Genomic DNA, 23,620 nt, shown 5'->3' on the forward strand with positions numbered 1-23,620 from the left:
AAAAAAAAAAAAAAAAAAAGAACACATAATAATTTGGCTGCTTAGTGGGTGCTGCCATCTTGTGTCTACCATTTTATGAGAGAGAAAGTTAAAAATTAGAAAAATTATATTGAAGTATTTTTTGGTTTTGTTTTTTGTGAAAATTAAAAAAAAACAGTTATGTGATTGAGTGGCCTAGCAACCTCAGTGAAATAGAGAGGACAATGTCAGAAAACAACCTGAACACTTGTTTACAATCCCTCCTTTCTGTTATCTGTTAGTGAAATTTAGATGTGAAAACTAATGTGAATCTATATGAGGGTTCTAAATTTTTATATTTCAAAATAGTTTTTGAAGTGCTAGTATAAGATGTGAAAGGTTCTGTGATGCATGGTTGGCAATATTATTATCTCTTGGTACTTACACTTTCCTACATTCAGTTGTTTTACCTTAAAACTGTATTGTTTTGGTTATTGATAACAGCACTGTCAAAGGAAAATGGAAAAGCTATGTAGGATTTTTAGAGCTGTTTACTTGCTATAATATATTCATTTGCACCAGAGAAACATTAAATGAAACTGACTTTAAAAACAGATGACACTGAAAGAATTTTGGCATTTCAGATGTCCTTAAAAATAGTCGTTCTACCCTTTATAGACATTTGCTTTTAACAGACCAGTGTGGGTTTCTTTGAAAATGTTAAATGACTTATTACAGCCTTTTGTTCTTTTGTACTCTTAAAAATCTAGAGTGTGATCATTATTCAAAATTAAAGTCTTCCCTTAAGTCCATAGAGTTGTAGCTCTGGGAGAAAACTCTTCTTGGAGTTAAGCATTCTTGGTCACAATCTTAGGCAAACCTTTTTTTCCTTTGTAAACTAAACAGTTATCTCCCTTACAACACTGACCACATACCAAATTCTTATTATATATTAGTTCCCTTGCTTTCTTCTCCCCTCTGCTTTTACTGCTAAATTCTCTAGGTGCCCTGAGTGACTTCAGGCTCTAATACATGTCGTAACTAAGCATTCTGACTCTGTTTTAGGACAAGAAAACAATAAATTCACCAACAGTAGCATTTTATTTTCTGAGTTACTGTATAGTATTCCATTCTCTTGGCTATTTTGTTAAAATGTTTCCTTTTGTTTTAATTTTAGGCCACTGAAAGGTATGATATATTTGATCCACAACAGTCCATTTCAGCCCAGGAATCTACAGTGGTGACAAGGACATGGGACTCCTCCTACCAGATTCCAGATGGTTCAGTACACTTGACATCCTGGCTGACAACTGTGAAAAAGAACCTTGGATTACTTTATTTTATTTTTGTGGAACACCGCAATCCCAGTTCCATAGGATAAGTCAGGTAACCTGCCCTAACACTGGAGAAAAACATCCCTTTTTCTCAAAGTCTTACATATGAAAAGCAAGAAACCAGAGTATTTTAACAATTGCCCTACCTCTTAATAACCTTATTGTTTTGAGAATGAGACAATTAACTCTGGTATGGAATATAATTAAGGAAGACTTTTAAATTCAGTTTAGTTTACCTGTGACTTTAGAATCTATTTCTCCCTCTTTTTTTGTTTTTTAACCTTTTCAGATTGTTTATGGATTTCTGAAATTTGTGTTTAGATATTTTTTGTTGGTTTAGATATTTAATTGTAATTATGTTAAGTGATATATTGTGGCATTCGTTTCACATTATATACGTGTATCAATTATGTCATGCACCTTGAACTTACACATTGTCATATGTCAATTATATCTCAAGCTAGAAAAAAATATAAGTTGTTGACATCAAGTTCTCCTCTTCAACATCACAATTATCACAGGATCTAAATTGACCCCTGTCCCTCATACATTTCTATTTGATGTCCAGTATAAGATCCCCAGTGTTTTCTTAACCTCACTAAGGATATGAAGTATATTGGCATCCTATGGATTTGATTTCCTGAGTGTCTGGTAATACGTGTTGTTAGGCACCTGATCACATTAGTCAGGAGAGTTTTCAATGCTTGATTCCTAATGCGGACTATTAATGCACATTCTCAACTGTGTTTTGTATACAGTGTTGCTGTTTATTTTTTTTTTAATTATTTCCTTTTGGAATTGAAGGAAAAATTAAGAAATTTAAAACTTTAGGAATCTAGATGAAGGCTATAATAGGAATATATTTTTTCTTATGGGATGATACTCCTGAAATCCTTTTAGAAAAAAGGATTTCTCATGTCGAATAAATATGAATTTTTTATAACTCTACAACCATTACCTTTCACTTTGATATGGCTCACTCTTTAATGTTTCTTAAGATTCTTTAAAAATGATACGTGCGGGCTCCTGGTGACTCAGTCAGTTAAGTATTTTCCTTCTGCTCATGTCATGATCCCAGGGTCCTGAGATGGAGCCCCCCCATTGGGCTCCCTGCTCAGCAGTGTGTCTGGTTCTCCCTCTCCCCTTGCTTGTTGCACCCCCTACTTGTGCTCTCTCTCTGTCAAATAAATTTTTAAAAATCTTAAAAAAAAAAAAAAGTGATATGTGCATCAGAATTACCTTGTATCCTTATTATAGCTCTTATTTCATTGTATTATGCTTTTTTAAATTTGTATATGTCTGCCACTAAGCTCTGTACTCTTTGAAAGCAGGAATTTTGCTTCTACCTGGGTAAACTCAACATTATTCCTGGACCATGGAAGGCACTTAGTCAATATTGTACTGTAACCAAATTTAAGAAATGTTTCAAATTGAATTTAAATTTTTTTCCTTTCTTGCTAAGGCTTCAAGTTCCCTATAGAATTCTAAAATAACCTTTGCTGATGAGGATGTCTGATACTGTTACTGTAAAAAATGAAACTGAAACAATGAAGGATTTGGAGGCAGAAGTGAAAGATACAACCAGAGTTGAAAATCTTATCAAATCAGAAAACTATGGGAAGATTTTGGCAGAGAAGAATGAACGTTGTATTGACAACAATATTGATTTGCAGGTAAACAGGATTTTCTCTGTGGCTACAAATACTAAATACTCAAGATATAGTTATACTCTTTATACCAAACTCACTTGCAGAATTTTAAAAGTGTAAATTGACCCTCTGGGATGTGTTGACCAGCTAGTTTTTCAACAGTCTGGATTAGCTTGTTGAGTATAGCTCTTTGAATTGCTTATGTCGTTGATTTGCTTTGTATTTGCTTGTAATGTAATTGTTTTTAAATTTGTATATGGCCAATATGTTTTTTATTGGCTTTCTACTTTTTCAGACGACTCTGCACCTGTTAGTGTCATGAGAGTTCAGAATCTAATCTAAGAGCCCTTAAACAAGAGCAAAATAAGCGAGATTGGAAACTGTAGTTCTCTTGGCAAAAACAACCCTCCAGAGAAGCAATCATCTATGACTAAGAAAAGTGGTTGGTGGGGAAAAAAGAAGTCACTTGAGGCTTTTGTCACTACACATATATGATGACAGAATTAACCGTGGAGAAGGCTTTTAATTCCAGGCATAGATGGAAATTGATGAGTTGGTCAACAGATTCAAGATAGGTAAAACATTATTTCAGGTAGTAAATACATTCACTTCTAAGTGTTCCATTTATCTTCTTGCTACAGGAGACATTACTGCAAAGCAGAGGGCTAACAATTTTTAAACACCATTTTGTTTTTTAGTATTACATGATTTGTGAGTCAGGAAGACAGAATAAGGGCTTGGCTTACTGAATTTTCTATTGCATAAGGCATCAAAAGTGGTTTTTGCTGGTATTTAACTGACAGATGGGCTGGCATAGAAGATCCAAACTCTTTCACCCACATATCTGGCACCTTGGTGGCAATGACAGAAATGTAGTCTCAGTTGGAACTGGGAGCACCTATCTATGGCCCCCTCCAGCATGGGAGGCCCAGGGTAGTTAGAGTTACTGTGTGACAACTCAAGTGGTCACAGAAACAATGTTCCAAATGCCAACCACAGGTGCAAGGGGTCTTTTGACCTAGGCTCAGAAGTCCCAGAATGTCTCTTCCACTGTCGTCTTTTGATTACACATCAATAAAGTTAACCCAGATTCAAGGGAAGGGGAATTAGAGTCTGCCTGTCAGGGGAAAGGCCTTTAATCTGCCACAAAAACTTACCTTAAAATACTATTTTTAACTCATTTGTTTTAGTTTTAACCCTATGGATAAAGAATTCTACTTTTGGAGAAAATATTTTATCATTACTCTCTCATTCTTAGTATATCCTGGAGATCTTGAGGGCTATATGAGGGCTCCTTTTTTTTTTTATTTAGTAAGTAAAGAAGGTCCTTTTAAAGGTTATTTCATTCGTTCATTCAGTCAAAAACTTTGTTTATTCCCCAGTATGTGCCAGAAATGTGGTAGAAAATGAAAGCAACTCACACAGCTATAAAAAAGCATTTAGGCCCCACTGATTAAGTATAGTCAAGTGGTAATTACCTAAGAAAATGGGATAAATAACGTACTTTTTCTAGTCATTTTTAGTAATAGCACTTTTTAAAACAAAAAATTGCCAAGACTGCAATCACTATACTTGGTGATGGCAGTATGCCAGTATCCTGACTGAATCAGAGAAAATCTGCTAAACTTCTTTTGCATTCATGATTGAAATAGTAGAAGATTTCCTTTTAGTCCCTTTTTTACACCTAATGTTCACTCTCCTAGGTCGTGCTTATAAACAAGCGATTAATTTGGATTATTGCATTTCCTACTCTGTCTATTGTGTTGCCCTTGGCAATAAGCACAAGAGCATTCTGATGACCACTATCGAATCATGGCCCAGTTGTTATTATAGGAAAATTTCATGCATTCTCCTAACACTTATTAAAAGGAAAGGATATATGCCAAGGAAATAATATAGTAAGCAAAAATGGCCATGGTCTCTGATATCATATTCCGTATAACATCGTGACTGTAAAGATTGGGAAGAGGAACAAAGAGAACATGAGAATTCATTTTATGTTAATCCATTGAATGCTATATTCACAGTTTATTCAAGTGTTTATTAAGAATTTACTATGTGTGAGAATATTTACTCTGCTTGGAACTTTTTGAGATTCAGGAGGCCTCCATGCAAGGTGTCTGGCAAGAGGCTTACGGTCAAAATATGTGGGAGAGATTTAAGTAATGAAAATTAGAAATGAAAGTATATTGATAAGTAGAAGAGGTTTTCCTGTATTTTTACCTAATGTAAAATAATGAAAACTGTGTTAAGCATGAACAGAGAAGAGAGTCTTGTTAAGAAGAATCCGGCTAATATAAAGTTACCTTTTGACTTAATGTGGAGTTACTCTTTATGAAATGCCTTTCTTCTAACATACTAGTAGACATTTCATCTTTCTTTGGTACCTCTAAGATACCGCCTAAAGATTTAATTTTAATAGCAATTATTATTAGGGGCACTTGGGTGGCTCATTCAGTTAAGTGTGCAACTCCTGATCTCGTCTCAGGTCTTGATTTCAGGGTTGTGAGTTTGAATCCTATGTTGGGCTCAAAAATAGCAACTGTTATTTTTACTCAAATTTAGATGTATGTGCCAAGTAACATAGGTTTCCCATTAAGAATTTCGAATAAACCAATATATTCCCTACTGTCTACTATATCATTCTGAAAGGGAACTACCATGAATAAACTTATGTCCATTGTCTTGCTTCAGCACAGCAATATTTGAAGTGACCTAAGAAAATGAAAATGTTTTCCTCAACAATCATACATTTTATCCATTTCCAAGTCTTAATTTCCTGACCATCTCCTTCGTATTTTATTCAGAAAAAGTATTTTTTTAAAGATTTTATTTATTTATTTATTTGTTTGTTAGAGAGACTGCGAGAAAGCGAGAGACCAAGCACAAGCAGAGGGGGAGGGGCGGAGGGAGAGGAAGAAGCAGACTCCCCACTGAGCAGGGAGCCCAGTGCAGGGCTGGATCCCAGAATCCTGGGATCATGACTGGAACCAAAGGCAGACACTTAACCAACTGAGCCACCCAGGCGCCCCTAGAAAAACTCATTTTTAAATGAAGGGATATATTAGTTTCTTTAATACTATGAAGAAATCTTACGATTTTCTATTATCTGTTAAAGATAGCATTTACATTAAAAATTACATCAAACTAGGGAGAGGCCAGCAGACATTGGACATCACGTTGGATCGTTACAAGTAAAGACTGTCTCATAGAGCTCCTTAATCTTTGCTTTTTTAAATAATTCTGCTTGCGTGACTCTCTACTTTTTAAAAATGTTAGTTGTGTTTTTCATTCAAAGTTTTGTTTCAGGTTATAATCTTTTACAGAATTTTAAGGATTACTTCCTTAAGAATACTTTAGTGCTAGTTCAAGCAATCTGTGTGCATTAATACCAAGAAGTTAACTTACCCATGTAATTGCTGTGGAGTTGTTCTGAACTGTTGGTTATGGTCCCAAATAATTGTGCAGAGTTTTTGCATAGTAACTTTTCTACTGCCACACGCTATTCCTGTTGCAACTCTTAAATTGCATATTGGACTTTCTATGATTATGATGTATTTAGAAGATTGGGGTGGTGAGGAGCCAAGTTTCTTAATTTTGTTTGGCTACAACTAATCTTTAATACAGGGACAGGGGAGGAAGTGTTTGCTTTGGTTTTCTGACTTACATGACATCTGGTGTTTGGTTTTTCTCAGTGATAGAATTTTCAGATTAACTTTAGGGTAAATTACTTGTGTTGATCTTTTGAAATAATTTATTTGAAATGTAAAGTTAGGAATCTTGTATTCTGCTTACTTATTAATGGTTCATACTCAACTTTCCCATTCTTATACAATTGTATCTTTTTACTTGGCAAATGTTATGTCTAGGTGTGTTCATCCAGGTACATGTGTATGTAAACACAGTCCAAAATATATTTTAGAGCAGTTTAAACATCAGTCTCTCTCCCAACAAACTATTTATTGAACAATAGGATGGCCAGTTCAATTTGTGTTGGTTACCTTTGTTGTGGAGGAAATGAGAACTGATTTTTATTAACAACTAGGCCTTTATATGCCAAAGTGTATGAACACTTTCTGATATATGTGAGTGAATTTTCCGGACACAAAATCAGTTGAAGTAGGTGTTTAGTATATTCTCAGTTTCTATAGCACGCCCTTTTGATAATCAAGATGAGACTCTTACATCTTGTATCCCCGAGTTAGTTCCAATGGGGCATGTAAGAGATAAGAAAGCAGTGGCAATCTAATAAGGTTATCAGAAAAACTCAAGGTACAGGTACACTTAAAGAAGTTAATGGGCATTAAATTCCTTAATTGATGAAACATCAATTAAGCAAAGAAGTTTTTATTTGATGGGTTGAATAAAAGTACGTTTATATAAAATCATACAAATCTTAACTGTTTTCCTATTTCTCTAACAAAGATATAAAGGATGTATATAACATACCTGGTATACAGTTTGAGCCTAGCAAATTATAGATTCTCTTAACATCATATTTATAATCATTAGCATGTTACTAATTATTAGCAGTAGTATAACTGTTATGGCTTCTCAGATTGGTCCCTGTATTGTCACACAACATCCTTTTTTTTTTTTTTAGTAATAAAATAAAAAATAAAACTTTTTGACAGAAGCTTCCCAAAATTTCAGCAGTTTTTGGTTCTTTGCATTAAGTTCTAGATCTGTATACTGTACTTTTATTGTCTTATATTTAATGAGTTCAACTTTTAAAACTAAAATTCACTTCCCATAGTACACTTTAATTTTTAAATTATTTCAAGGATTTGGTATTCTTTCTATTGAACCTGGGTTATGTGCACATAAGATAAGCTAGAGCTTTTAAACACATTTGCTTTTCACAGTGCTTCATTATCACATGTATAAAGAAGTTCACTTCTTACAGATGTTGAAACTTTTTACATAATATTTTACTTTCTCCAATAATTTCCATCTATATCACCAATAGGATGCTGAGATCCTTTATCTTTAATATAAGGGGTAACTGTAAACCAGATAAGACTGTGAGTTTCTCCATTGACTTTTCCTTAGAGTCTAAGATTTAGGTCTTTGGATATTTAACCCTGTATTCTATTGTTCAAAGTGTCAAATGATATACACCAATTAACAATTGGTGTTGGTTTGTCAGTTTATTGATTTAAAAGTCCTGTCTTCAAACTCAGACAACTTTGTTGTTTTCTATTATTCCAGTGGAAATGATCAGCCCGACTCCATGGTTTTTATTGCTGCTGACCTTTAGCTAGACATTTAACACTTTAAATTCATTATCTCCTCCCACATAATTACCATTAATCCTTACCATTACCTTAAAAAGTACTGAGAATTAGTAAACTTTTCCAGGTGTATTAAGAGTCTTAGTTGAAGCATTTCAACCATTATAATTTATTTTGTTCATGGTAATTACATATGAGAAATGATCCCCTTTTGAAATAGATTTCCTCTTAATTAAGAGTCATTAATTGGTGGCTGTTTTTATGCTGACGCACAGTATAACTCATAATAAAGATTATTCTGTCTTAGCAGGACTTAATTGTCATGGTTCACCATTTCTGTATTTCCACGTTTTGTTTTTTGTGGGGTTTTTTTTTTTTTTCAGTTTTCTTTTATAATAAAGAGCCTTCAAACAGATCTAAACTGTTCTTAGTAGTACAGGGATAGGTAAAGAAAACTACTGAAACTATTAGACCAAAGGAGGCACTTATGGTAAGGGAAAAAAAACACTATTTTCCATTTCTTTATATTAAGTTGACTACACAGATTTAAATTTCTGTTTCTTTTGTTGTTGTAAAACTCTGGTTTGGCTTAGCAGTTAAGGTACAAGTACTGTTTTGACAGTCCTTCCATATTCATATTCTGAAACAAATTTTAGATCTGTTTAAAGTTCCTTTATTGTAAACAAAAGACCAGAGTACTGAAATCATCAATGACGTTTGTTTTTCTTTGCCCTCAAAATTGATCTACAGGGCAGTGAATTTAAGAATAGTCTACATTTATTGTGATATTACATCTTAACCACTTATTACTTAATCTCAGTTTTTCTCCAGGCTAGTAGCTTGTAGTTCTGACCCGTTTCAAAATGAAGTTCTTTAAGCATATTTCATATTCTGCATGCACTTATTGGCCTAATACATGTCTTGTATCAAACAATGTTAATTATAAATTGGGGACCTTGTCCCTTAGCCTCTTTCTAGAGATGTTAGGTCTGTTAAACAACCTGCTAACTTTTTACTATGACAATAAAATTCTGGTAAAAATGAAAAGCAAAACAATAGAGAAAATCAATGAAACCAGAAGTTGGTTCTTTGAAAAGATCAACCAAAGTGGCAAAACTTTAGCTAGATTGACTATAAGAAAAAACATGACTCAAATTACTAAAATCGGAAATGAAAGTGGAGACATTACTACCAATTCTACACAATAAAAGTATTATAAGAGGGTGCTCTGAACTCTGCACTAACAAGTTGGATAGTGTAGATAAAATGAACATATTCCTAGAAACCTAAAACCTGACAAGACTGTATCATGGAGGAACAAAAACTGAATAGACCTGTAACTAATAAGGAGATTGAATCAGTAATCAAAAATCTTCCACCAGAGAAAAGCCCTAGACCTGATGGCTTTACTGGTGAATTTCACCAAACATTTAAAAAAGTGATACCAGGGGCTGCTGGGTGGCTCAGTTGGTTAAGTGTCCAACTCTCGATTTTGGTTCACGTTGTGATCTTAGTGTCATGGGATCAAGCCCCACATTGGGCTCTGTGCTCATTGGGGAGTCTGCTTGAGATTCTTTCTCTTTCCCTCTCCTTCTGCCCCTCCCCTTGCTCTCTTTCTCTCTCTAAGATAAATAAATAAATCTTTAAAAAGTAATAACAATGCTGGGGTGCCTGGGTGGCTCAGTCGTTAAGCGTCTTCCTTTGGCTTAGGGCATGATCCTAACGTTCTAGGATCGAGCCCCACATCAGGCTCCTCTCCTGGGAGCCTGCTTCTTCCTCTGCCACTCCCCCTGCCTGTATGCTCTCTCTCGCAGGCTGTCTGTCAAATAAATAAATAAAATCTTTAAAAAAAAATTTAAAAAAAGTAATAACAATGCTTCTTCAACTTTTCCAAAAAATTCAGAGAAGGAAACTCTTCCTAACTCCAGTGTTTCCAACATTGCTGTGATACCAAAGCCAAAGATACTACAAGAAAATTGAAGACCAATGTCCCTTATGAACATTGATGCAAAAATCTTTAGCAGAATAGTAGTAAATTAAATTCAGAAGCATATGAAAAGATTATATGCCCTGACCAAGTGGGATTTATTCCTGAAATTCGAGGATGGCTCAACATATAAAAATCCATTGGTACAAACACACTATGTTAACAGAATAAAAGGAATAAAACATTTGATCATCTCAATTGATGCAGAAAAGGCATTTCACAAAATTCACCCTTTTTTGATAAAAGATTCAAAAAAACTAGTAATGGAAAGAAATTGTGTCAACATAATAACAGCCATATGTGAAAAACCAACATTAATCATACTCAGTGGCAAAAGACTTAAAGCTTTTCCTCTAAGATCAGGAAGAGGGCAAAGATGCCTGCTTTTACCACTGCTATTCAACATAGTACTAGTAAATTCTAGCCAGAGCACTTAGACAAGAAAAAGAAAGAAAGGGTATCTAAATTGGAAAGGAAGAAACAAAGTTTTTGCAGATGATATGATCTTATATGTAGAAAAGTGTAAGAGTCCCTAAAAAACTGTTAAAACTAATAAATGAATTTAATAAAGTAGCAGGAGACAAAATCAACACACACACAAATGGGTTACACTTCCATACACTAACAATAAAACAGTCTGAAAAGGAAATTATAAAAGCAGTTTGATTTACAGTGCATCAAAAGAATAAAATACTGGGGCATCTGGGTGGCTCAGTTGGTTAAGTGTCCCAACTCTTGATTTTGGGTGAGGTCATGTTCTCAAGGTGGTGAGATGGAGCCCCACATCGGGCTCTACACTGGACATGGAGCCTGCTTAAGATTCTCTCTCTCACTCTCCCTCTGCTCCCCCTTAAAAAAAAATTCCAAAAGAATAAAATACTTAGGAATTAACTTAATCAAGGAGGTAAAAGACTTGTACAACGAAAACTGTATATTGTTGCTTAAAATGACATAACTAAATGGAAACACATCCCATGTTTATGCACAGATTTGGTATTGTTAAAAAGCCAATACTACCCAAAAGTAGTATTGTGATCTATGGATTTAATGCAATCCCTATCAAAATCCAAATGACATTTTTTTGCTAAAATAGCAAAAACCTATTCTAAAATTCATAGGGAATCTGACAGGACCCAGAATAGCCAAAATAATTGTTTTTAATTGAGGATTCTTTGACATACAGTATATTAGCTTCAAGTATACAGCAGTGATTTAACCTTTCTATACACTGTGAAATGTATACCTCAATAACTCTAGTTACCATCTGTCAGCATACAAAATCAATATATTATTGACTATATTCCCCATGTTGTACGTAACATCCCCTGTAACTTACTTTGTAACTGGACTCCTTGATTCCCTTTATTTTGCTACACCCTACACCCACCAAAACAATCTTGAAAAAGAAGAACAAAATTAGAGGACTCACACATCCCATTTTTAAAACTTATATTAAAGCTACAGTGATCAAAACTGTGGTACTGGCATAAAGACAGACTTACAGACCAATGTAATAAAATAGAAATAAACCCTTGGCACTGCATATATGGTCAAATGATTTTTGAGAAGGTGCCAACACCGTGGAGAAAGGACAGTCTTTTCAACACATGGTGACTGGGACAGCTGGATATCCACATACAAAAGAAGGAAGTTGGAGCTTTACCTTATGCTGTATATAAAAATTAACACAAAATGAGTGAAAGACCTAAATATAAGAGCTATAATATGAAACTCTTAGAAGAAACAGGGTGAAAGCATCATGACATTTGACTTGGCAATGATTTCTTAAATATGACACCAAAGGGGCCAGCCAAGGGGGCTTTTTCAGTCCCTAACCCCACCTCCCAGACACCCCAGTTCCCAGGGATACCTGCTACAATCTGCATACCAGAGAGAGAAGAGGCCATGGAGCTGGGGCTGCCAGACCTGGTAAAAATTGATGACTTTAAGAAGGTCATAAGGGTGAATACTACAAAACCATAAAACATACTGAAGAAGGTATGGTTTGATATCACCAAGATTCTGCATCTCAACAACCTCCCAGCTGGTGCCAGTTTTGGCTATCAACAGGCCAACGGGCTGTACTTTGAACAGTGAGGACATAAGATGCCTAAGAGAAAAACAACACTAATAAAGGAAAACAACCATTAAGCTATGGAAGCTGCACCAACCAAATAATAGTCACACCAGACTCCCTGGCCCTTGGGTGTTTCCAGCAGGAACACACACAGCCCAGAGCGGTGATACGTTGATCGTGGCCCCACAGACAAAAGGAGGAAAGCCACTAGGCTGGTTCAGTATTACCAGAGAGGGAATGTGGCATTTTCAAGAAAAGAGTCGATGCTGAGATCTGAGACAAGACTGTATTAGTCTTCTCGTGCCAGACCCAATGCCTGGGAACTGAGAGTATGTGTTTTGGGTTCAGGGTGGATGGGTTTCCTTTTGAAAACCGTGGACTTATGTGGAGGTTATCATCACCACCATTACCCTTAAGAACTGGAGGAAGAAATGCCTCGGAAGAGAGTTGCCCTCTGTTAATCCCATTGACATTTCTTCCCAAAAAAGATCCTGAGTCGGCAAGAGAAGCTCAAAGTAATGACCCACCATTTCAGAGCTAAAGTTTCCAAAGTTCATCTGAGCACTCCTTCCATTTTCCAGATACCTATGCTCAGGGTCACCTGGAGAGCCAGTGGCATAGTTGAGACTCACCTCTAGCCTTCTACCTCCATTTGGTTTTTCCAGAGCAGTGATACCTCATTTTTGCCCAACTACCCTAAAAGCAGCATCTGTGTTTCAGTGCATTTTCCAGCAAACTTAAGCTCTTTTTGCTGAGTCTCGTAGATGTTACAACATTGCAAAAATGAGGACACACCAGGGGGCATCCCTGTCTGAGGCTTGGACTTGCTTCCTGATTTGTGAGACTTGGCTGATGAGAGTCAGATAAGATAGCCAGGGTGTTCTCAAGAGGAATGAGTTTTAGAAAGGGAAAATAAAATGCTAAACTCACATGCATACATGCCACCAGTTGGCTCAGGAAAGATATTCAGCTTCTCTGTCAGGCTGATGAGGGGAGACTGGGGACAGATGAATCTTGCTTTAACATGATTCTTGCCATAAGTAGCTTTCCTCAGCTGAAAACTACCATGGAGGCTTATTCCAGGATGGCTAATCAAGATTTGTTAGGCAGTGTTGGCCGTGAGTTAAAAGTGGTTTAAAACCATCTTGCGGTGTGCCCTGAACTGCTTTGCTTTCTTTACTGAGAGGCTTTACTATTCCATGGAAGGTGCCAACACAGATGACTCCACCCTAATCAGGATCATAGTCACTGAAGATTGATCTTGTACAAATAAAACATGTTCAGTCAGGCGTTTCAGAAGACTGTAGGCACAGTGATTGCAAGTGACACCAGTGGAGATTAACAAGGTCTCCCTCTGGCCTTTGTGGACCAGTAGGAGGTATTTTTTAAAAGAATGAAGCTATTCAAAGCTTATCCTTCGAAGCGATGACTGACCCCATGCAGCAATATCAATTATCACCTAACTAAAAGAGCTTTTTACTAAGGGCTGTGTCAGAGTAATGTGCTTGGTTTGTACCTGTAGTTATTGCCTTAATTCCAGTGTTAATTTTTCTCCATATAATATCAGTGTAAAGCCATATCTCGAAACATTTATAAAGCATAATTCTCACTGGTCTTACTCTAATCAGGATACCAAAGGGAATATAAATCAAAATATCTAAAAGGGGAGGGAGAATTGACTTGAGACAAAAGCTTTACAACATTGGATTTAGCAATGATTTCTTGGATATGACATCGAAGGCACAAGTAACAAAAGATAAAAAGATAAATTGGACTTCATGAAAAATTTTCAAATTTTGCATTAAAAGCCACTGTCAACGGAGTAAAAAGGCAACCCATAGGAGAAAATATTTGTAAATCATGTATCTGACAAGTAATTAATAACCAGAATATATAGAGAATTCCTAAAAACAGCACTGTGAAACAAACAACTCTATTCAAAAATGGGCAAAGGACTTGAATAGACATTTCTCTAAAGAAGATCTGTTAATGGACAATAAGTATATGAAAAGATACACATCATTATTAATCATTAGGGAAAAGCAAATCAAAACTGCAGTGGGATACTACCTCACACCCGTTAGGATGGTTATCAAAAACCAGGAAACAAGTGTTGGCGGGGATGTGGAGGAATTGAAACCTTGTACACTCTTGGTGGGAATTTAAAATGGGACTGCCAGTATGGATAACAGTATAGCAGTTCTTCAAAAAATTAAAAAGAGCATTATCGTATGGTCCAGCAATTCCACTTTTAAGTATATAACCCCCAAAAAACTGAAAGCAGGATTTTGAATGTCTATTTGTATGCCTGTGTTCTTAGCAACATTATTCACGATAGCCGAAACACTGAATCAACCCAAATGCATCAATCAACATATGAATGGATAAGCACATTTTGGAGTATACATACAAGAGAATATTACTCGGCCTTAGAAAGGAAGGAAATTCTGCAGTATGCTATAACATGGATAAACCTTGAGGTCATTTTTCTAAGCGAAATAATCCAGTCACAAAAGGCAGATACTATATGATTCCACTTACATGAAATCCTTCAAATAGAACATGAAGACAGAAGAATGGTGGTTGCTAAGGGACTGTGCGGAGAGGAGAATGGAAGTTATATTTAATAGGTATAGAGTTTCAGTTTTACAAGATGAAAAGAGTTATGGATGTGGATGGTAGTGATGGTTGCACAATGTTATGAAGGTGTTTAATACTACTGAACTATATACTTCATTGTTAAGATGGTAAATTTTGTATGTATTTTTCTGGTTAAAAATGGGAAAAAGTTAAAGCATGCTTTAAAGATACATTTTTTAAAAAATTACGTTCCTATTAAAGCCAAATCTGGCTGCCAAATTAATACCAAATATAAAACAAAGGCTATTTACTTTAATAAACAGAACTTGTTTTCTCTGCTTTGTTTTGTATAATGTAATTTCAGTTCTTTGCTATTTGAAGTGAAATCATAGCTGAGTTTTATTGAATAATGCCACTTTTGTAGGTTATAATCTACTTATGTAGTAGTGTATTAGTTTTCTGTTGCAGCATAGCACATTACTATAAATTTAGATGCTTAAAAGAACATCCCCTTGTCAACTCACAGTTCTTAGATTAGAAGCTAAGTTGGGCTCAGCCAAGTTCTTTGTCTAGGGTTTCACAATGCCAAAATCCAAGGTGTTGGCCAGGCTGGGCCCTCATCTGAAGGCGTGGGAGAAGAATTTGCTTCTAAGCTCATAACTTAGTTTCTTGCAGCTAGCTATAAGTCTGAGATCCACATTTCCTGACTGATTTCTCAGCCAAGGGCCACTCTGCTCCTAGAGCCTGTCTACAGTCCTCCCATGGCCTCTCCATCTTGGAAGCCAGTGATGAATGGTGTGTCATGTCCTTCTCACCCTCTGTTTCTGACTTGCCTTTCTGCTCCCAACCAAAGTAAACTTTTAACTTTTAAAGGGCTCTCCTGATTGGACCAGACCCACTGAGTTATCTCTGTATCTTAACATCAATTTACTTGGGACTTTAATTACATCTATAAAACCCCCTTCACTGCCTTACTTAGGTTGGTGTTTGATTAAATAATCAGGGGATGGGAATTTGGGGAGGCCATCTTTAGTATTCTATCTGTCACAGGGAGTATTTAATCCACAAGAAGGTTTTTTTCTGGGTCTGATGTAAAGTGCACTAGACTAAGATTCTGAAGGTCTTGAGTTCTGTTTGACTGTTTAGTAATTCTGAGCTTGGCCTGTAAGATTCTTGAGACCAGAAACTGTCTTGCTTATCTGTGTAGCCCCAGTGCCTTGCAGTGTCTTGTATATAAGCAGGAACTCAGAACATGTTAATTAAATGAGGTCACACCGAGATCATTTTACCTCTCTCTTTTCATCTTCATCGTCATCAGAGGTTCCTTCTGAATTAAAACTAAGCTGGTGAATGCATGTATAAGTCTATGAAAACTCTAAATCATCACTATAGGAATAACATACAGTATCCTCACTTAAATATTTTTAAGTTAAATCTTATGGCTAGTGAGCAGAAGTAGGACATTGGTCTTCTGACATGCTAGATTCCTAACCTTTAATAACCTATTACATATATATAGTGCTTTAGGTTTTACAAAACCCCTTTTCTAAATCTGCCTTTTAATGAACCTATTCAAGAGCCTTGAAAACTAGTACAAATAGTATGAACTTTTATACAGATGAGAATAAAACTGAAAAATTTGACCAGGATCACCTACCAATAAGCAAAGCTAGAGATTTAAATTCAACCCTCCTGCATAGGAAATACGGCTTCTACTTGCCAGTTCCTTATCTCTTTTATTTTAAAGGTTTTTTTTGTTTGTTTGTTTTTAAAGATTTTATTTATTTTTTCGACAGAGATAGAGACAGCTAGCGAGAGAGGGAACACAAGCAGGGGGAGTGGGAGAGGAAGAAGCAGGCTCATAGCAGAAGAGCCTGATGTGGGGCTCGATCCCATAATGCCGGGATCACGCCCTGAGCCGAAGGCAGACGCTTAACCGCTGTGCCACCCAGGCGCCCCTGTTTTAAAGTTTTTTAATAGAAAGTTTTGTACCCTTGATATTTAGAATTTATAAGGGATGACCGAGGATGGGAGTAAGTTACAAATTCTTTTTTCTTCTAATGCCTTGGAACTCATTTAGTTTTGTGCATTTTCTAGTATTGATCTATTGATTTTCTCCCACTTTTTTACCTGTGAGCCCTCACTGCATTATGTAACATAACTTTTTAAATTCTGTTTTTAGACTGTTAGAAGTCCTCTTGACCAGGGACGCCTGGGTGGCACAGCAGTTAAGCGTCTGCCTTCGGCTCACGGCGTGATCCTGGCGTTGTGGGATCGAGCCCCACATCAGGCTCCTCTGCTATGAGCCTGCTTCTTCCTCTCCCACTCCCCCTGCTTGTGTTCCCTCTCTCGCTGGCTGTCTCTATCTCTGTCAAATAAATAAATAAAATCTTTTAAAAAAAAAAGAAAGAAAGAAAGAAATCCTCTTGACCAAATTAAAGAAAGTAAACGGGAACAGGGGACAGTCCCGACGTGTAGACGCTCTCGTAGGGAGCACTGACATGTGCATCTGTATGCACTTATGTGCCGTTTCCTTCTCTGTAAGACATGGAAAGTCATTTTTCTTTATTTTTTCAATTTTCCTTTTGTTGTCACTGGTAAAATTGTAGTATTCATAATCCAGGGACAAAATCCCCAAAATACAATGCTGCATATCTTTCAAGAACTTTGGGCACAAAATGGGGGACAGGACACACTGGTACTGCAGATTCTCATTTCTATTGATTTTATAGAAGGCTTTCTTTGATGTTAGAATAAAATGGTGGCTTTTTTCATATATGAAGCATACTAATCTAGGTATTAAGGACTTTTTTTTAATCTGTTTCATGTTTGGTACCAAACTAGCTTCTTGATTTTAATAGGTATGAATGAATGATACCTGTTTGGTATTTGGGTTAGAGAGGTAGATTGAAGCAGGTAGGAGGAAGTAAAGTGTGTTTAAAACCTATCTGACTGTATTTCACAGACACCTCAGCTGCTTTCCCAAACCAGAGCCCTGTATCACAAACTAGAGCTGGTTGCCCCAGCAGGTGTCCCAGTCATGTGATTGATGATCTTACAGTCATGCTGGATGAACAGGCACATGTAACTCTGCCCTCTTTTCTTCATTTCTGCTTCACTGCCTTACTCTAGACCAGGCAAATAGGATTCCATCACTACTGAACTGGCGGTATTCTTCTTGCAGTGTGGAAAAGATGCCATAGATAGGTGGTTGTACTCTGATTCAATGTGCATTTGAAACATTCTTCTTAATAAGTTTGGAACTTTTCTAAGCGCAGCTACTTAAAATGCCTCAGAGTTGTGTGTGTGTGCCCACGCATGTGTGTTTCCTAATCTTAAAGTGTAATGTGTTATAAAATAACTTAAGTATATTTTATTCTGGTACTACTTAAGAAGTTACAAGTTCCATTTAGCTCAATTAACACGGAAATTGTGGCTATTTGCTGACTTAAAGAAAATACCAACCCACAGAATGATTTTAGAGAATCTTCCACAAGTGTGCTTCTGGGAGGAATCAGTACTTTTTTACTTAAAACCAACTTCGATTTCCTCATTTCCAGTACTTTGTGCAGATAGTTTCTCTGTGGTTTAGGATTATGAATTAAGCAACAAACTCTCTGTTTCAGTATGAAATTTAATACAAATCTTTCTTGTGTGTTCAGCGGCCATTGCAGTCACTTGGACAGACAGGAAAAAGGTCTAAGGTATAGTAAATATTTTGTGCTGGCATGCCAAGGGCCTTCCTTCATGCTTGATGAATCCTTGTTTTCATACAGCGCTGCATTCAGTTTAGTTTTGTCATATTTTGTTTGGGGCAGAAAGCTTATTTTGTTTTATTTGGGGTTTTTGTCTTGCCTAATCGCTTTTGTGCATTGCTTTTATATCTTCAATGGTTCTCTATAGAGAAAATGGCTTTCTTACCATTCTTTCGGTTTTGAAATTGGAATTAGTCCCATTCTTGCTATTGCTGCAGTTTTCGAAACTGCGGTTGTTTTCACTCTTAACAAAGGGTTTTTGTGATATTTAATGATGTATTGAACTTGCACATTTCACCTACTTTTATACATGGCAGAAATTATAAAGAAACTTAAGAAACTCTAGGGGGCTTTTGGATATGCCCTAGATTTGTGAAATGTAGTGTTAATTTTAAATACTTTTCTTTAGTCAAGCTCAAAGTTAAAGCTAGTTCGGAGCCTTGCAGTGTGTGAAGAATCTCCACCACCCCCTACAGCAGAGATATCACAGGAGAACCAGGTAAAAAAAACAAACAAACAAAAACAAAAAACAAAACAAAAAAATTGTTAAAGACATGGTGCAATAACCTGCTTCCTGGAGAGTATTTTTTCATAAGGTTAAATAAAAGTTGTATGTGCATGTGTGTGCATTATGTGTGTGTTTTCATTAGCTTGTTTTATTTTTAATGAGTGAAACTGATTTCATAATACTTGCCACTGAAGATACAGATGAAAAGGTGGAAAAACCTTGTACTTCAATCTAAGGCTTAGTGCAGTGGCGTCTTTCTGGAAAAATGTAGGGATTATATACTTAACTGGGAATAGGGCTTTAAGGGATTATAAATTATTATTGAAAAGTTATAAAATATTAAAGTTGTACTTAGAGTGAACGTAATTGTGGTGAAATTTGCCCTTTTGATTTTGGCTTTTATAAGTTTGTTAAACACTTACTGCTTGTGTGTGAAGAGGAGACTACCCAAGACTTTGGCTTGATGTATTATTTTACTTATTAACCTGAATGCATGGTGAAGCCAGTTTTCTAGTTAGGTTGGCTGTAATAGTTTAATACTTCTACTTTCTCTTCTGTCTGTGCTTGTAAAATACTGAACAACTGAGGTTCAAGCAAATGGTTCAGTTTGCCTTTGTTTTCTTTTTAATGCTATGACTTTACTTTTCTGATAATCTCAGCTATGCATTGATCTTTGTCTCATGTTACCTTTGGACATTTATACATAAATATTTTAAGGATCCTCTACCAACGTTTTTATCAAGTGTGATAACTTTGCCTGTTCATGGTTTGTTTTACTTCTTAAGAGTTTGAGCAGTCTGAAATCTTATATCCCAATAATCCATTTTCAAAGAATTGAAGCAACTTCGTGGTTATTTAAAAACTGTGGCTAAAAAGAGAAAGGAAAAAAATGGCTATGGCAGGTTGTACATTTTGTTAAATAAGTTCCAATTGTACATTTATTAATTCAAAAAAAGACTGTTCAACTTTATCTTGATTGAGAAGCTTTTACCCTGAAAACCCTCCTATAGATATTGAAGATAGCTGTCACATATTTAGGACGTGTTGGGTTCTTTAAAAATACTTCACTTCTTTGTTTCCAAAATACAAGAAAAGGGTGGCTTTGAAAATAAATTATTTATTGTGAATGAAGAATATATACAAATTCGTTTCCTTTGAAATTTGTTCAAGTGTCAGGAACATGGGGTTCAAAATTTGTGATTTTTATTTAAAATTTAACTACATGGTTGGAAGATAGCTGTGTATTCTATAAAGTAGATACACTTTAGTAATAAAATAATGAACTTTCTAGTAAGAAGCTGAAATATAATCAAAATATTTTATTAAGAATTATTGCCTGGAGAACATTTTTAAATGTTAATCTTTGGCTTTTACATGGTTGTTGACAAAGCTAAAGAGTTAGGGTACACTTTGGAAGAAATCAATGAAATTTTCTTTAAATAGCAATTTTAAAGGTTATATTGTACAAGTCAGAGTAAACAATACACCTGTCCAAGGCGGAGAAGTGGATATTGTAAGGTTTTTTTGAAAATTCATTTCTTCATTCCGTTGTCCAAAATGTTGCATCATCTTAGCCTCATGGAACTAATCCAAGGATACTGAGGAAACGAGAAGGGTCAGGCATTCATAAGACTGTTAATATGGAAAAAGTACATACTTTTTGAGAAAAAGTGTAATGTGATCTTAGGTTTTATTCAGTTCATTTTAACCTGATCTGAAAAATATTAGAGGGAAAATTCTCACAGTGCTACATAAATATGTCTAGTGAAAATTTATATGAGAAAAAAATAGTATCAAGTGTGTATGTTGTATATTAATATATATATTATTGATCAGAGATAATAATTTTTCTGTTTATATAAAGTTCAGAAAGCTGAGTTTATAGCATGTGAATAATGAATAAGGTATTTATGCCAGAGTTCAGTATTCCACTTAATAGATTCTTTCTCAGTTTCTCTTGGATACAATTTTTTTTTTCTTTTCAGATAATAACCTATTATTATTCTCCCTGAGCAAAAGATATTCCTTTTAGTAGAAAGTTATCTTCTTCCAAGGCTTGAGTTAGCTAAATTGCACCTCAACGGGAATTAGAAAATGAACTATTTCTCATGAAATTTGGTAGTATCTAATTCTTGGCAGTAGAGACACTTTACAACTAATAATGCCTGCTTCAGAATGTGATATTTGAGGAATTAATCTGGAATAAAACTCATTATTCAAAAGGTTGAGAGGCAATTAAAAGAGAGATGTCACTTGTGTCTGATGAGAGCTTGTGAGAGGGAAGTGACCTCAATAACAGATTTCAATGACAGAATGAAGAGTAAAGAAATTACAGCTTCCTATGGAGATGTTGCTATCCTTCCAGTTATTTATAGTCAGAAGAGTTCATTTAAAAGGACTACTTAGTTTAAAATATGTCTTGTTTATTTGCTACTAAAAACAAGGCCTCTGTGTATGAACCCTACTGGATTTTTAAATACAGTTCATCTTGATAAAATAATTTAATATCTGTAATTAAAATGTAGGGCTTTGGGAAGGGAATTTGGAAAAGAAATCTGATAGTGGAGGTTCCTTTTAGTGAAGGTAAGTGTGAAATCTTTTCTTCCAACCTGGATTCCATAGATTATTCTTGAGTAGAAGTAGAATGTTTAAGTCAGGAAAACTTCTGTAATATTCTACTTCCGAAACATAGTTCTGGGATTCATTTTTAAATATCTGTTTTACGTTTAGGAATAGAATGAGGAAAGTGGATTAGAAAATGAGTCGTAATGAGAAAAATGACTTACCAGTTGATGAATGTATGACGTTGATTAATGAAGTTTAGTAAGCAAGACAAAGGAGGGCGTAAAGCAAGTATTCATCATTGTGGTAAAAATTGCCCATGCAGAGCTTTTGCCCTATATTATAAGCACAAATTTGAACTGAGGTAGAATGGGAAGCCAGAAGTAAAAGGAGATAAAAATAGCAGTCAGCAACCCTACAGGGAAAAATACATAAATATATGGTCTGAAATTCTGCCAAATATTATTTCAAAAAAAATTATTTGGGGGAGAAAAAGGTTAATAAAATGCTTGTGGCTGCAAGTTCAACTTCTGAAATTTGTATCCCCTTTGATGTTGACTCATTAGACCTTATTTCCACCACAGCTGTCACCCAGAAAATTGAGGTAATTGATCAATGCTTTTCATCACTAAATAGTATCATTTAGTCTACAAATAGATAATACCTCTATCCTTAGTAGAAATGGTCTGGAAGTTATTCTAACTTTATAACTGCCTGAATAATCGACAGAGCTATGTGATTTTTTTTTTTTTTGTTACCTTTTTAGGCTATGTGAATTCATTTCCACTAATTTCTTTGGGTTCTGAAATTACATGTAATGAAATGGAATGTAGAATTCCTTCTCCTTTTCAGTTTTATAGAATATGATTACTTCACAGTTAAATATTACATACCCAGAAGGAAAGCAATCTTGTTTGAAACCTGTCTAAAACTTTGTGGTGATTGAAGGAGGAACAGTAATGTGTGTATCATAAATTAAAAATAATCGATTGTGTGGATTTGGTTTTGGAAAGTTTTCTTTAATTTTTATATGGCAAGAGAATGGAGGAGTATGAGATTATAATGTATACTCAGAAAATTATTTTTTAAGAATTGGCTTGTCACTCACTCATTTCTGCTGTCATGATTGATGATAATTATTACTCTTTTGTTTGGCCCTGGCTTCTCCAGTACAAAGGTTAAGAAGACCTTGCTTCTGACCCTCCAGGGGTTTCACAAGTAGATACCTTCAGAGTAATACGGAAAATATTTATGTTCTCTGAAGTAATTTCGAGGATATGTGTCCATTGATATATTCAACTCAAAACATTAATTTTAACATTTTCTATCAAGATTTAGATAAAAGTGATAAAAATATTAACTTGTATTCCAGTTTGAAGAATCTGATTGGATAATATAAAAATCTTTGTCCCTTTCCTCCTCTGTACAGTTTTGTGTTACTCAAAAAAAAAAAAAATGTGTGGTATTAGCTAAATTGCTTTATATTTTCATTTATAACTGATTTTGCCTTCCAACAGGAGAAAATTCAGATCCAGTTAACGCAATCATTTGAAAAAGAGGAGAAGCCCTCAAAAGATGAAGCAGAAAAAGAAAAAGCCAGTGATAAGTTGCCCAGAAAAATGTTATCAAGAGGTTTGCCATTTATTTCTGTGTTTTCAAGCAAAATTTTAATTTTAACATCAATAATTCCATCCTTTAGCCCCAGAAAAATTAAAAATAGTATATCTGTAGTGAGAATGCTAACAGAACAGACTGAAGGATGATAAAATATTTGCTCATCTGGGCAAAATGGCATAACACCAATCAACATCAGTAAGATGCTTCAGCCAAAAAACTGCAACATATGCCAGAATCCCTGAGGCAGGTAACTGTCTTGACCTCTTATTGGTCTCTCCTAATGAAACTGGAATCACTATAATTTGAATACTTGATTCCACTAAAAATAATACTACTCTTTAATTCTTTATGATACAGTG

General features: G+C 35.3%; 1 protein-coding gene across 11 annotated transcripts in view; it reads left to right on the forward strand.

Annotated features, from left to right (window-relative positions):
• R3HDM1 (R3H domain containing 1) overlaps positions 1–23,620 on the forward strand; it is a 190,024-nt gene that overhangs the window by 63,885 nt on the left and 102,519 nt on the right. For 7 of the 11 annotated variants that reach the window (XM_034654485.1, XM_034654477.1, XM_034654476.1 and 4 more), the window contains 5 exons: positions 1,136–1,344; positions 2,755–2,965; positions 18,482–18,523; positions 18,984–19,073; positions 23,162–23,276. In XM_034654485.1, the coding sequence (XP_034510376.1) occupies positions 2,795–2,965; positions 18,482–18,523; positions 18,984–19,073; positions 23,162–23,276 (418 nt within the window). In that variant the 5' untranslated portion in view covers positions 1,136–1,344; positions 2,755–2,794. Of the gene's footprint in view, positions 1–1,135; positions 1,345–2,754; positions 2,966–18,481; positions 18,524–18,983; positions 19,074–23,158; positions 23,277–23,620 lie in introns of those variants that run through there. The other 4 variants (XM_034654482.1, XM_034654486.1, XM_034654478.1 and 1 more) reach the window with 3 other exon arrangements.

This window comes from Ailuropoda melanoleuca, chromosome 2, assembly GCF_002007445.2.
Source record: "Ailuropoda melanoleuca isolate Jingjing chromosome 2, ASM200744v2, whole genome shotgun sequence".
NCBI classification, from domain to species: Eukaryota; Metazoa; Chordata; class Mammalia; order Carnivora; family Ursidae; genus Ailuropoda; species Ailuropoda melanoleuca.